The sequence below is a fragment of the Pristis pectinata genome, chromosome 9, assembly GCF_009764475.1.
Source record: "Pristis pectinata isolate sPriPec2 chromosome 9, sPriPec2.1.pri, whole genome shotgun sequence".
NCBI lineage: Eukaryota > Metazoa > Chordata > Chondrichthyes > Rhinopristiformes > Pristidae > Pristis > Pristis pectinata.
Window position 1 is genome coordinate 101,516,954 of NC_067413.1, and position 16,036 is coordinate 101,532,989.

The 16,036-nt window shown below is 41.1% G+C and overlaps 1 protein-coding gene across 1 annotated transcript in view; it reads left to right on the forward strand.

The window, feature by feature from the left end:
- LOC127574618 (transmembrane protein 241) overlaps positions 1–13,735 on the forward strand; it is a 99,623-nt gene extending 85,888 nt beyond the window's left edge. The window contains exons 14-15 of the mRNA XM_052023767.1: positions 2,408–2,472; positions 12,189–13,735. Coding sequence (XP_051879727.1) covers positions 2,408–2,472; positions 12,189–12,261 — 138 coding nt within the window. The 3' untranslated portion in view covers positions 12,262–13,735. The remainder of the gene's footprint in view (positions 1–2,407; positions 2,473–12,188) is intronic.
- Positions 13,736–16,036: the final 2,301 nt, after the last annotated feature.

Genomic DNA, 16,036 nt, shown 5'->3' on the forward strand with positions numbered 1-16,036 from the left:
TAACTTTATTCTAGATTGTTATTTCTAGAAATCTTTCCACCACCATGATAAGAATGTCCTATAGTTGCTTGGTGTATCCACAGATTGTCTTCTCCAACAGTGTGTAGCACAAGCAATTCTACAGTCCTCTGAGGAACTCAGCAGTTTCATAAATTTCACCACAAATTTTCACCCTGCTCTCCAATTCACTTGGACTATCTCTGACACTTCTCTCTCCTCCTCGATCTTTCCATCTACATCTCAAGAAATTCCTTATACATTGACATCTTCTACAAACTCACTGACGCCCACAGCTATCTCGATTACAGCTCCTCCCACCCTATCTCTTGCAAGGATGCAATCCCTTTTTCTCAATTTCTCTGCCTCAGCCGCATCTGCTCCCATGATGAGGCTTTCCACTCCAGGACATTCGAGATGTCCAACTTCTTTACTAACCATGACTTCCCCCCCTACTGTGGTCAAAGCTTGCACCTGTATCTCTGCCATTTCCTGCACCTCTGCTCTCACCCCCACCCCTTTCAGACCCAACAGGAATGGGGTCCCCCTTATCCTAGCGTTTCATCGCACTAGTTTATATGTCCAACGCATCATTCTCCGCCACTTCTGCCATCTCCAGGACCCCACCACCAAGCATATCTTCCCCTCCCCACCCCTTTCTGCCTTCTGCAGGGACTGCTCTCTCTGCAACTCCCTAGTTCACTCCTCCACCCCATCCCGCTCCCATCCCAGGAACTTTCCACTGCCCCCACCATAGGTGCAACATCTGCCCCTACACCACCTCCATCCAGGGACCCAAACAGACCTTTCAGGTGAGACAGAGATTCACCTGCACCTCCCTTAATATCATCTACTGCATTCGATGCTCCAAGTGTGACCTCCTCTACATTGGTGAGACCAAACGCAGACTAGGTGACCATTTCACAGAACATCTGCACTCTGTCCGTAACCGCGATCTGCATCTCCCCGTTGTCGGTCACTTCAACTCCCCCTCCCACACTATCACTGATATGTCTGTCCTCGGCTTCCATTGCCAGGAGAATTCCAAGCACAAACTGGAGGAACAGCACCTCATTTTCTGTCCTGGAACCTTGCAGCCTGATGGCATGAACATTGAATTCCCCCACTTTAAGTAATCCCTACACACTGCCCACCCCCAACCATGCCACTTCTTGTCCCTTTCTTAGCCTATCTCTTTACTACCCCCCTTTTTTCCTTTCCTTTTGACCCATCTTCTAGTGGATCTGCTCTCCCCTCCTCCCCCACACCTTCCTATCACTATCTCTCACCTGCATCTACCTATCACCACCCTGTGCCCACCCCACCTCCCCTCTGTTGTCCACCTATCACTGCTCTGCTTTTCCCTCCTATATATTGGGTTATTTCTACATTCCAGTCATGTGCAGTTAACTTCCCAAATAAGCAGATATTAGAATACAAGTCGACTCCGCAGCTGAAAGGTTCTCCTCTGAAGAACTTTGCACTTGTGTTATTGTAGGAAATGCTGGTTGGTTCAAATATATCTCAGCATCTGAAGAAATTGATAGTTCAGATCGCAAGAGTTATTAGTTTAGCATCCAGTGGTGTTTGACACTTCCAGTGTCAGGACTTATACCAGAACTCATGGTACCATAGTTATTCAACACTGAGTCATTGACTGGGAGAGTTACAATAAGTTACAGGAATTCACCCTGATTTTATACCTCTAACATTGCTATATGTTTTGCTAGAGGTGATTTGTGGAGGAAATAAATGATGGTGTGCAAGACCACATTAAGGTCTTGCTTTCAATGTAGTTGAATTTTAAGGCAATTGAATGTTCTGATATTTTTTTTTGTTTTCCTATGACTAGCTGCAGGTTAATTTTCTTTTTGACAATGTTTATTGGGTAACAAGACAAATAACACAAATTGAGTCACTATAATTTTATTAAAAGCTGTATTTCTCTCATAATTCTGGGGACAGCTCCAGAACTTTAGATTTTTTTAAATGTTTTCTGCCCTGTACAATGTTTGCACACATGACTGTAATATTCTAATGGGATTTAGCATTCCGACACTTTCTTATATCCCCCACACCAATTTTTTTACACATTAAATAGCTATGGATTAACATCATCATCTGTTTGTTAATTTCCAGTGTTAGAGTGACCTTTCTGTTAATTTGACATTGTAACGGTAGAATAAATGGTTTAACATCTGAATTTTACTGGTTCTAAACAGTGATTGTGAGATTTTTTTGTCGCTTGTGGTGACTGTTCAGTGGGTAAAAGTATTCATTCCAAGAATTGCCAATCCCTTTGTTATAATTCAACATATACTTTATAGTTGATCTTTCCAATAAAGTAGAAAAGACATGATAGATGATGAGAAAATCCTAATTATGTAATTGTTTTTGGTTGTGCATTCAGGTTTTGGCTGCATGTTTGTCATTGGCTGTCTTTGAAACTGTTCTGAATATACCTACAGGTTGCTGGTAAGTAAACAATTCATTATCTAGATATGTTTAAGGCCCTGTTAATGGTTATTATGTGTATAAATTATAAATTAGTTGCTTAATACTGATGATATAAAGCTTTCCTTTACATTGACAAAATTGAAGCAGTAACCATCAATGATTTCAATCACATTCTATGCAATCCAGTTCTGTCACAAACACTTGCAATAATTTATTGCCTCTCTGCAGCCCCACTATACTGCAGAAATATATCAGTCAAATCTTGTGATGTCCCAATGGTGCTGATGTCTTCACAGAAATTAAAAATGTGTGCTGGACATGGGCATCATCTCTCTATTTTGAAAATCAGACAACCATGTGCTCATCTTGTTGACCTTTGCTGTCATAAATTTGTCTGTGCAAAGGCACTGGAACCTGGTAACAGAGTCTTGTAACAAAGTAGTCGCATCCTTCTGCTGGTGAGGAGAACTACAAAATTCACACACATCCACATAAGCACTTCCCATTATAAACTTTATTTATACAGCACAGTAACAGGCCCTTCCGGCCCAATGAGCCCACGCCGCCCAATTACACACATGTTAATCTACTAACCTGCACATCTTTGGAATGTGGGAGGAAACCGGAGAACGTACAAACTCCTTACAGACAGCGACAGGAATTCAACCCTGATGACTGGCGCTGTAATGGCATCACGCTAACCGCTACACTATTGTGCCACCTAAATATAGAAAATAAATTATAATGAAAATCCTGACTTCCAAATGAATACCCAAATGGATTTGTATACTTAAGTACAATTATCCCCACCCTACAATACCATTTCACATATTGGTTCACAGGGTGCAGAGGAGATTTACTAGAATTGTATCAGAGATGAGACTTCAGTTACGCTGAGAACTGGGGATTGCAGTCCTTCTCCTCACAGTGTTGTTGGGGGAGAGAGTTCCAGGATGTGGTTCCAGTGACAGTGAAGGGCTGGTAATGTGTTTCTAAGTCAAGCTGGTGTGATAACACCTCACCCTAATCCCTTCCTCTCTGCCCTTCACTTCCATGTTTATATTCTCTTTCCCTGCCATATCCTGATCTCTTCTGCACCCAGGCTCACACTGTGTACTCTTTAAAAACAGATTTGTAAGCTGATAGGAAATCAACTGAGCTTCAGTAATAATGTACCATTTGTCTTTCAAAATATACTCCAGTATATGCAAAGTAAGCCGTTAGTAATTATGCAGATGGACTGAAATTTAAAGTTCCTTGTAGTTGAAAGGAATAGTGTTATAAGTGATGGGCAGGAGGACAAATTGAATTGGACAACACCTGATCAATGCTCATCTTTGCCACATTTTGGCATTATTGGGAGACATTGATTTTAACCGCATGGCACCAAATCCACCACACTTGCAGCAATCTGCTCTATAACGATGTTTGCATTCTATACTGGCCATTCAGGGAACAAATTACATCATAGACGCATGAGAAAAACTGAGTATAAACTTGCTTTCAGTTTGAGGCTGTTTGTTCTGATAAACAAGGGGATGTAGTCCTGCCTGCCTGTTCTGTCTCTTTATTATAAAGCAGATCCCAGCTCCTCTCGAGAGAGCTTCCTAATCCAGGCTGTAAAATTTGGATACATACTTAATGAGTCTATTCTGAAACAGAAGAACTTCATGTTGGGTGGTAGCTGAAAGATAGCAGTATACACTCCCTTAGATATTTGGCTCCATTGAGCTCAGTATAACTGAATATCAAGAGAATATCAAGCACTACAAAATGCTGGAGTGATACTGATGGTTTAGTACAAGCAGTCAAGTGCTTCTTCATTCAGTGTGATGGCACCAAAAGAGAATAGGAACTTTCATAACCGGGTAACAGAAGTTAAATCTGCTTTGTATTTGGGAGAAATGATGTGTAAAAGGAGGATTGTGTGATAGGTACTGAATAGGAACCAAACAGAATTATATTAATTAAATAAAAATTGGGAGTGGTTAACCAGTAGCTTTTACATTGGCTTTCTGCCCTAAATTTGAACATAACCTAAGTTCGTTGCTTGCTTTCTATTGATCTCTGGCACACTTTGAGCCTCCCAAGTAGAAAATGTTTCATTGTGATTTGTTTATTGAAATGCCTTTCTCATTTTATCCTCCATAAACTTTGGGCCTTAAACTTCTGCCGGAGTCCTGCCTCACATCCTGTTCAGTTTGCCTTTCACTCCTGAGTCTCCTGGCCTACGTTTACTCCTGATTTAGGAACAGCTCAACTTTGACTCTCACTCCTATATTCCAATTACTCATGAACTCATTCGTCCCTTTTCCTGTAATCTCCTCACACCTGCAACCCTGTGAGATAACGGCTCTCCTCAAATTGTGCTTTCTTGATTATCCCAAATAGATGGCTCCATGATGGTGCCTTCAACTGCAAAGCCCATGGGTCTGGAATTCCCTTCCTTAAAGTCTTCATCTTCCTACCTTGTTTTTCTTCTTTGAAACAATACTTAAACCCCTCTGACCAAGATTTTGGTCATTTTGCCCTAATATTTCCTTATTGTGGCTCTGTATCAGGTTTGTTTGCTAACTCTCCTGCAAAGCAAAAATTAGGACTACATTGAAGTTGCTAGATAAAGTCACATGGTGTCACATAGAACAAGAGCAAAGCAGAAAAAAAATACAAGTTTGCAGCCTGCTGCTAGGGCCAGCACCCAAGGGAAAAGTGCTCGAGTCATTTCCAGGTGCAAAACTGAGTGAGATTTTTAAACTTTTGTGTTTAATGTTGCATTTGGAAACTCTAGGTTCTCTGATAGAATCTTGTTACTGTTGTGAAACAGATTCGGGGTCTCAGAAGGCGAGGACTCTGAACACAGTCTTAGAGATAAATGATTTATTTACAAAAGACAAACGCGGGGAAAGGGTAACGGGAACAACACGCACGCGCACAGTTGATGGCGAGCGTGGGAAAATCGCAACGGGGTAAAATACACACGCACACGCGCACACACACACACACACACACAAAACACGAACTGGGTACAGACAATCGAGGAAAAACAATATGATACCCACCACCCCTTGATGGGTTTATGCTACCAAGGATACTAACTAAGACGCCCCCAACCCTTTTAACATTGCACACTTTACCAACGATTTCTCCAGTGCCGTTCCACGGTCCTCGGCCCGGGATGAAGCAGGGTGATCCCTCGGGGCAGGCAAAAGAGAGAAAGCCGAGCGCATGTGGCGCCCTTTATCGTGCTGGAGGGCTGGGGGGTCCAGCCCAGGTAATTTAAAAAGGCCAATAGTCCAGTGCCAGCAAGGAGTAACCGATCACAAAGGCCAATGGCCCAAGGCCAAGTGCAAAGGTGCTTAAAGGGACCAATGGTCAGGTGTGCACTGATGGGTGGGGTAGAGCCAAACCTTGATTGGCAGTGGTGTGTCTTTTGACCAGGTAATGGGCAGTGCTGTCACGTGACAGCCATGACCCTCCATGATACAGTTACTCAGTGGTATTTGTGAATTATATATTGCGGACAACCTGTGGGTTTCAAGATCGTTTGCCTGTGATTTTTATGTGAAGACGAACAACAGATTTGAGTCAGATGATGCATAAACAATAAAATACTATGAAACATTAGTAACTATTGAAGACCAGCCATTGACTGATCCTGGAGCACTGTGTATTCCAGTCTCCTACAGGATGCATTATCATTGGCAATTAAATAAGTGTACACCAAGGCCCCCTTTAAGAAAAGCTGGTCGTTTAAAGATCTGGCTGCATTAAATGAGTTTAATAATAGGAAGAAGTTAATGGCAGTCGTAAATGATTGAGTTCTTGCTCATAAAGTTCAGTCATTTCACCATTGTAGCTTAAATTTCAATATAATAAGGTTTACATTGGCTCATATGTCGGGTGCCCATATTGACAAATCAGCTTTGCTTCCTGGCAAGCAAAGGACTCGGTGTGTATTAATCATTGTGCAGAGGCACCTTTGCCAACAGTACTATGCTACACTTTGCCAGAGCTATAAATATTATTCATAGCCTTTGACTTCTGGCAGTCAAAGTAAGACTTCATTCTGTTTCATACCTGATCTTTTTGTTTTCTTTGTTTTTCTTTATTTCACTTTGTTCCTTTTCTACTTTGACCATTATTCTTTCTGTAGGGATAACAAATGTTCTAACATTTCAGGCCAGTGGCATTTCATCAATTCTGATAAAAGATCATTGGCCTGAAATATGAACAACTTTCTCTCTCCACATTTGGTGTCTGACCCATGGAGTTTTTCCATCAATCCTGTTCTTTTCTTCAGATTTCCATCAGCAGCACTAATTTACATTTGTTCTGGCTCTGTTTCAGTGTAGGTTGTGTGGGAGATTAAAATATTTTTTAAAAAAGTGCAGGAATCTGCCCACTTCAGATTTGAGTACAGGTGGGATAGAGCGTGAGAGTACAGTTCAATCTCAGAACGTAGATTTGTCATGAAGAACTTTTAGGAGGGGGCTGTTTGTTTTTTTTAAGCATTTTTAATTAAGTTATATCAGTTGGATTATTGGGGCCTTGGCAAACTCTGCAGTTAAAAAGGCTATGAGAAGGCTACTTCTATCAGATATGTCATGGAGTACTACAGAACAGAAACAGGCCCTTCAGCCCACCTAGTCCATGCTGACCTGATCTTCTGCCTTGTCCCATCTACCTGCACCCAGACCATATCCCTCCAAACCCCTCCCATCCATGTACCTATCCAAACTTCTCTTAAATGATACATTTGAACCCGCATCTACCACTTCTGCTATGTCTTTACAGTATTGACTGTGGGCCTGAGAAAACAAGATTGTTTTGTCCCAGGCACATTGAGCAAATCCAGTAAAGACATAAGACATCTCCACCTTTGTTCAGAAGCAACCCCCAAGCGATCCCCCAGGACACCCCCTCCCCCTCTGCCCCCATGATTGTAGTGATCACGGGAGTGGAATTAATTGCACACCTGACACAGGCAGGAAGGACAGAATAACTCTGGTCTGTGCTGTAAAGTAAAGGTGTTGGATCTCACAGGCTTATGGAATCATTATTTGTATGGCCTGGGAATGGGAATGGTTGCTTTCTGGCGTCCTAGATAAATTAAGGACGTGATTTCCAGCAATCGTTTTTAGGCTTCCTGATAATTCCTGGGTTGTCAGCAAGTCCATGCATTACCATCTGCACTGAACAAATTCTCCAGAGGTTTTATGCAGACCTTGTGAGGAATTTTGTGCTTCAACATTTGGATCTTGTTGGAAAAGGAAGGTGGCAGTGGGGTTCAAGTGCCTGGGATGAGTGTGTTTGGCAGTGGGCTAAAAAAAGAATTATAGCTTTTATTTGGATTGTTTTCATCTAAAGTTCATACCTTTTTACAGTAAGCTGACTGAGAACTGTGGTCGTTTAGCTCTGCAGATGAAAATTGGTTATTTCCAGACTGTGAGCACCCATTACTTCTGGATCATATTGCACCATTCTAGAAATTTAACTTTGCACTTTACGTTACACACCACATTTATCCCACTGAGGTGATTTGTGCTTCAGACACCTAGTCAATGATGTAATTTCCCATGCAACACTCCTTCAGAGTATTGCCTGAGAAATTTGGCCACATTGGTCTGAGGTGTGCCTATCAACACACTTTCTCAAAACAACCTATGCAACAGGGTGATTTTAAAGTGAGAGCAGGTCCTACCCTGGCACTAGAAAACCAACTAATTATGTTCCCTTTAATTTAATTACTTATAGGCTCTCAGTGGGTGTAGTTGGGCCTCTTTCCTTTGTGACCTTCTAAATCCAGCCCTGCTCCTGAACGTTGCTCCCATTTTTAATTGCACATTCTGCAATAAAACCTTAGGACTCAGGCATTGCTGAATTTTACTGAAAATGGCCATTAGTGCTCTGAACAATGGCCATCTAGTATACTTTCTGTGGCTCAGACACATTTCTAGGCAGCTGGTTTTTACTTTTCTTCCTAATGACTAATCAAAACAATGGATGTGGAATGGAGACACTAGAGACTGCAGGAATCTGGAGCGACACACCTGCGGCAGGAACTCAGCGAGTCAAGCAGCATCTGTGGGGGGAAAGGAATTGTCGACATAATCATTTGCTCTTGTAGTACAGAAGGAGGCCACTCTGTCCATTTGCGTATGCTAGCTCTTTGGTAGAGCTATAGTACCTTGTTAGTTGAACTCCCCTGTTTCTTCCCCCATAATTCTGAAAATGTTCCTTACTATATATGTATGCAGTCTCCTGTTGAATGTTGCCATTGAATCTGCTTCCACCATTTTTTCAGTCAGTTCATTCCAGGTTATTACAGCTGAATTTGTAAAATGATTTCTCCTCTCTTTATGCCAAATATCTTAAATTTGTGCTCTGTAACTGACTATCCTAATGATGGAAACCATTTCTCTCTATTTACTCTAAAAGAAGCCGTCATAATTTTATACATCTTTTCAATTATGTTAAAATTTAAGCACTTTTGCTCTAATAACAATCTCAGCTTTTTGTCACACAACTATAGCTCCTCTTCACTGGTAAAGCACAAAATCTCCTCTGCAGAGCTTCACTCTCCTCCCTGAAGTGTGGCTCCAGAAGTGGATGAAATACTCCAGCCTGGGGCCTGATCAATAATTTGTAAAGTGGGGCTCGGGTTCACCGTGCTTCGCATGGTGCCATTCTCAGGGATTCACGCTGGAAGGTACGCACATGTGAGCTTGGGTCTTTGATCCTTCAAGAAGAGAACATCCTTGTTGCTGGAAATGAGTGATGGCCCAAGAGCCAATATTCACTGGAATTACAGAATTTTTATTTTAACCACAAACAGTATGAGATCCTGTTTCGTTTATAGGTGCCAGAAAAAGAAATTGTTTTCCCTTCAGAATTGGGCACTGTTGTCTAAATTACAATTCCTGCCAGCAACTCTGAAATTCTAAGTGACAATAGCTCTGATCTCTGTCATCTGTGGATGAGGTGAACTGCAGGCATCAGTGCAGTTATGAATGTGCTGCTTGTGAATAATAGATTAAAAGCAATGCACACTGTTCATTCGCACTGTCCATGAACTCTCCACAATGTGATTGTACCACCAGATGCTCCAAATTGATATGAACTCTGAGCAGAAAGTGGGTACCTACTCATCTAAACCTGCAAATTGTAAACACGTGCAAAACTTCATCTCAGACCTTAAAATTTTAATTAACTATTAGAAGGACTGGTTAGTATACTGCAGTTACTGTCCGTGCTTCACTGGTCTTCATGAAATAAGACACCTTGGTCTAATACTGTTGTAAAGCAGCTACCTATACATGCCTACTCTGAATCAGATTATATAAAAATAATTTCTCAGGTGTGTTTTGGAGAATATTACCTGTGTTTGCGTGTGTGTGTTATTACCTCGTATGCCTATTTTTTTGGTTGGATGTCTAAATCTTAACATTGCAGAACCCAGTAGGTTATATTGTATGAGATGATTTGGAAGGTGAAGCAAATGAAGAAGTTATCAGTAACAATTATATTGAATTAAAATCTACAGTGACATTTTTCTACAAAGCTAACATACATCAGAAGAGGATCAGGGCATCCAGTCTCTCTTCATTCAGTGAAATTGTGGTTGGTTGGTGTTCTAACTTCATTTGCCTGGCTTCATGTACCTCATTACCTATGGCTTACAAATATTTATCTGCCTCTGATTTAATATTATTAGTTGAGCCAGCATCCTCTGCCATGTGTGAGAGAGAATTCAATACTACTCTTATATAAAGAAGTGTTTCCTAACTTCTTTAGAGGAATGATTGGAGCTTAATTAATTGTTTGAATAATGTATTGGAACAAGCTGGGACTTAGCACCAGCTTCCAGGTTCTAGCAATCAATCGCGATTTTCTACCACCAGTGGAGATCACGTAACATTTCACATGAACAGCATGCAGAACTAATCCTTCACTTGCATCCCACGGGTAATTATCTTTAAAAGATTGCGACATTGAAGTTTTCCCAGGACAAGATTTTGATGCCAGTTTATGGGAGCAGTAAAACATTCTTAATCACTAAATACCAAATATAAAACTGCCCAAAAAGCTTTCTAAATTTCCAATAGAAAAATAAATGTGCTTCAACTTATGAAATTGATATCTTATTATTTATATAAGTCACAGGAGATATAATCAGTTCTGCACTGACTGTGCAATGTAGGTACTGTACTGGAAGTTTAAAGACTGTGTGCTACTGAGTTGGATTCCAAACATTTCAGAAATGCAATTTGCACATTGTTAATTGCATGTTTTTATCTAACTGTTTGAAAACTTGCTTCACTTGCATTGGAATTAGGAAATCTGCCAGAATATTTTACTGCTTTAGTTATTCTGATTAAATTAAAAATTGCACAGTTATTCAGCAAGAAGTAATAATGATATCAAGGCTGCTTAGAGGGAGTACGAAGTTTTGGGAACTCTATAGTAACATACCAGTTTATTTTAATTTTTTTCATATGGCATTCTCTGCTATTCCAGATCTCAGGGTATAAAGCATCTGCATTTAAAAGTGACATTCACTTGCTTCAATCCAGAAAACAAAATCCAATTGCCATTTGCATTAACATTTTAAAGCTTTGTTATAACACCTTTTGTGTTCTGTTTATTTCAGACAGAAATAGTTGGAGGCCAATTTTACTGCAGAATAAGCCCATAACTGATGCCAGCACTCCAGATTCCTGCAGCCAAGAGCTAGCAGGGAGACAGCAGAGTTTTTATCTTGCTTTCTCGTTTCCTTTTGCTTGCTCTCTCATCATCAGAACGGCCTTGTTTGCCTCCCATCCCTGACTGAAACTCATTACTTCCACTGTTTCCTTAATTGAAAAAACTTATAAAAAGGTGTCACGTTTGGAAATTCTCTCTGGAAGTGGACCAGTCAGTTTCCTCACTGACCACAGAGTGATTAAGGAGAAATACTCTTAGTGATACTGTGTGGGAGAGAGGTTATTTATTTACTAGTCTCGTGTACATCAAAACGCACAGTGAAATGCACCTTTCTGCGTTACTGAGAATGTGCAGGGAGCAGCCCGCAAGTGTCGCCACTCTTCCGGCGCCATCCCCTGTGAGTAGCTGAGAGAATTACCCAATGAAAACTGAGGGGGAAATACTCTGAGTGTGACCACAAAATACCCCCATTGACAGCAACTGAGCGGAGGGCCCCAGTGACTAAGAAATAACCATAATGAATGGAACTGACTAGAAATATGCCCAGTAGAAGCAACAGAGAAAAATGCCTAAATAGTGAGGACAACTCTATTTAGCATACAATGGCCATTTACATTTACAAGATCTAACCTGTCATGAGTGGTGGAGACTAGAACAGGTAGTTCTTTCTTAGAAAACTGATTAAATGGCAGAGCTGATCTACAAAATGTGGAAAAACTCAAACGTTTCTGGTGCTGGAAATCTGAATTTAAAAACAAAAAGTAATGCAAACTTGTCAGGTCATTTGGTGTCTGTGGAGAAAGAAATGTAGACTGAGCTTTTGACAGAATTACACAATGTACAGTGTAATTATTGGCTGTGTGACCAAATGCACGTGTGCTCTTCCCATTCCTTCTGCCATGTCTCAGTCTTACACCATACCTCCCTATTTGCTATTTTTTCTTGTGCATGTGGTACCAATCTATCCTTTCCTAGGGTATTTATCTACAATTGGTTGAGTTTGGACTGTTATTTATTTGATCTCTCCCTAGTCTTGTGTTGGGTATACTCGGAGAAGCCCTACTCATTTATACCTCAATAAGTGAACCAGAAGTAAAGGGATGAAGATGGTCCCAGGATATTTGCCTCTTTTTTCTCACTGATCACCTGTTATTAAAGGAAAAGGAAATGATGTACAGGTAACAAGCTTCTGTGGAAAAGTGATTTTCTCCTTCCCATCTTTGTACAAGTGGACAAAATTAAATGACGGAAAATCACCACAGTGATTAAGATTTTACCTCAAGACCTTGGACAACATAACTTTCTACTTTGTCATATGGTAACCTAAAGGGGAAGACTGCAGCATTGTTTGATGGCAATTTTGTGTACTTCTCTGCCTGTGAACCACAATTAGCCTTACCTTCTCAGGCTGGGAATTGGATTACTGCAGTCGGTTCACAGCAGAAGCAGGAAATGTACAGCTCACCTCTAGAGCCCCAGTCTTGCAACAAGGCCTCTGAGAGGAATATTGTGAACAATGGAGCAAATCCCATAAAGATCATTTCAAAAGATTGTGGATTTTTCCCAGATTATAAACATGAACATGATTTTTAATGGACTGTCTCGCTGCTCTGAGGTCATCCTGCTAAATGAGATGCAACAGCAACAAGAAATCGTTGGCTTTCATGAATTGTATGGATTTTAATTTCGGATGCATCATGACATATAAAATATTAACCAGTATTTCTCAAATAACAGTCTGCAAGCCAAATTTAGTTTTTCATTTATTTCTCATAAATACTAACTATTTTTCAGTGAACACATGACATCTAATTTAATTTTCTTAACAGTGGAACAGCCAATAACAATGTAGTCTTTACAGCAGAAAACAAGAAGCAAAGCACATTGAGGTGTCATCATTTACAAATGCATGCATTTGGTACTAATGGTTAAAGTAAGTGTACTTCCACCCTTATTTTCAAACTATTTTATTGTGTAACATTTTATCAGGTTGTTCACTGCCTCTTTTAAAAACAAAAGTACAGCTACTGATCCCTGGTCACATTGTTTTAAAATTTACAAAAGGAACACAGAATTCCTTGCCTGTGACGCTAACAGTTCAAGCAGTACTGCAACACCATCCCACTGATATTTTAATGCTATTACTGAGAGCTGCCCAACTGGTTACAAAATGCAGATAGGTCAACACTTAAGTATGTTTGCAAGACAACTTGAACTCCCAACTGAGAAGACACAGTAGAGGTAAATGGAAATCTTTTTGTATTGGCCTAAGTGCTGTCCAGAATATTTGGGCAGCTGCTCTCAGCAGACACTTTAACCCCTGCTCTGACCTCACTGATGTACAGCTCCCTAGGGCTTTCCAATTGTCATTGATCCCTTAGGGACCAGCTGTACTGAGTGTCCTATGCAGATCAGCCTGTGCACTGTGGCCTCCATGTGGGTAGGTTATTTTTCCTGCTAACATTCTTCCCAGAAATTACTGCAGCCCTAATCATTTATGAATGGAGTATAATTGTAGAAACTTCTTGAGAGTTAATCTGATGTAACATCTTCACTTTTCTAACAGTTCTGACTAGAAATGATCAATGATAAACAGTTCAATAAATTGTTTCATAAAACTTAATGTAATTGTCTTTAATAATTTGTAGTTTTGTCATCTCTTATGCAGAGCAGTGGTGGTTTGGTGTACGGTTTACACAAGCCTGATGTGGATTCTTGTCCCCAAACGTCGACCATCTCTCTGCCTCCACAAATGCTGCCAGACCTGCTGAGTCCCTCCAGCAGTTTTTTTGAACATGGTCAGGTGTGCAGCAGGAGTTTATAACCCAGAAGGTGATTATCTGTACAGTTGGAATCAAGGACCAGTAACGTGGTCAGGGTCCAAGACTCACCAGTGTGCAGGCAAACTGTGGCTGGAGATCAGATCTTCAGACACAGGAATGCGGCAGAGCCAGGGACCAGAGTGCTGAGGCGTACGTTTGCAAACAGAGACCAGGAATTTGGTTGGGTGTGTGGCAGAAGTTGGAGACTGGGAACATGGAACGTCCCAGTCAGAGCCAGGGACCGAGGATATAGGACGGCATATGACCGGAGTCAGGGACCCCAAACACATGTTGGGGTGCCAGCAGAATGAGAAACAGGGCACCGTATGTGGCTGGTCTCAGGAGCTGGCAACCGGAATGTGGGCAAGGGGGTGAGAAGTCACACGTACTCACTAAAGCATAAGCATTAACTGCCGTGTGTCAGAACCTGATATCCAGTTGTGGTGGACTCCTCGGCACTGGGTTATAGACCTTGCACTGCCAAGTCCAAGAGATACCTGATGTGCAACAGCTATCCCATATTCAAAGAAACCAAGCGCAAGTAACTTCCACTTTGCAATGTGAGGTATGGGACCTGGAATGCTAGAGTTTTGTAATGGGCTGCCAAAAATGACCAACTCCACATTTATTTTAAGAACCAGCTCTTCATCCATCAATTGAGCATTAATTTCAGTTGAAAAAGAGCAGCAAATTTTAGATTTGTTCTTTTCGTCTCTACGATAAATGTTAAGCAGAGGAGGAATATTTTGCTTTAGGTTCGAAATGGACTCTATTTCCTTGGTGCACTGAGGCAACTATCAAACATGGTGGTTGGGAGCTGCAAACCAGTTTCACCTTTGGGTCTCGTTGTTTCTGTTTTTATTTCAGATCTCTGGCGTCTGCAATATTTCGCTTTTGGATGAGAAGCAGATCATCCTTGACCCTAAGGGACTGCCCATTGTTCATGATTACCTGTAATTACCTCACTGTTTTTCCCAGTCAGGGTGTGACGGTGGTGCTGCAGGTAGTGTAGCTGTCATACAGCTCCAGTAACCCGGTTCAGTTATATCAGAATCAGGTTTATTATCACTGACATACGTCATGAAATTTGTTGTTTTGCGGCAGCAGTACAGTGCAAGATGTGGGGAGTTTGCACATTCTCTGTCACTGCATGTGTTTCTCTGGCTGCTCCAGCTTCCTCCTCTCTCCCAAAGGCATGCTGAATTTTAGGTTGATTGGCCCTTGTGAGTCACGGCTGGTGGGGAAATCAGGTCGGTTTTAATGGGTGTGTGTGAGAGTATAGGTTACAGCAAAGATAAGTGATGGAATCGAATGCTCAGAGAGCCATTGTAGGTCTCCTTGTGTGTCACATAACTGTGAAAGTGATGATCTGTGAGCCAATGGAAACAAGGTCTGTCACTTCTGTATGATGCATAAAACACCTCCATGCCCCCAATGAGATAAAAGTGTTAAACAGATGAAGTTTCAGATCACAGTTACAAAATCTGGCACTCTGGTATCTAGGGTAAGTGTTGGGTCATTGTGAAAAGAAGTAAAGAAATTTGACCTGCTTTAGCTTGTATTACAATTACTTTTGTACTTTTATTTCCTTGCCTGTTTCACCTCTCTTTCTCAGTGCAGACTGCTTCCAGCTGGTCAGTACCTTGGGAATTTGAATGCATAGCTGCTGGTGAACTATTTCCAGCTATATCCAGAAATGCTGTGGCACGTCTAATTCAGTTTCAGCACACTCTAGTTTCCCTTTGATAACACTGACACTTCTTCATCTGGAGTGAGTACTTATCTAATCGTGGCAATGTGTTCAGTTGGAAGTGTTTATGCAATCTCAAGAGGAGGAGATGGGTATAGTCGCACCAAAAGGAAGTAAATAAGTTAAAGTTGAACTTACTTAGCCATTGGGATTTGATTGTTAACACAATAGGCAAGGAGATCTTCAATGCCGCTCTGCCAGAATTCACAAAGTAAAAATTCATTTATTTGTGTGTTCTCTCATTTTTGGTAATATTGGTTTAGAAATTGGACGTAATTGTATCTTTACAGATGTTAAATGGACACGA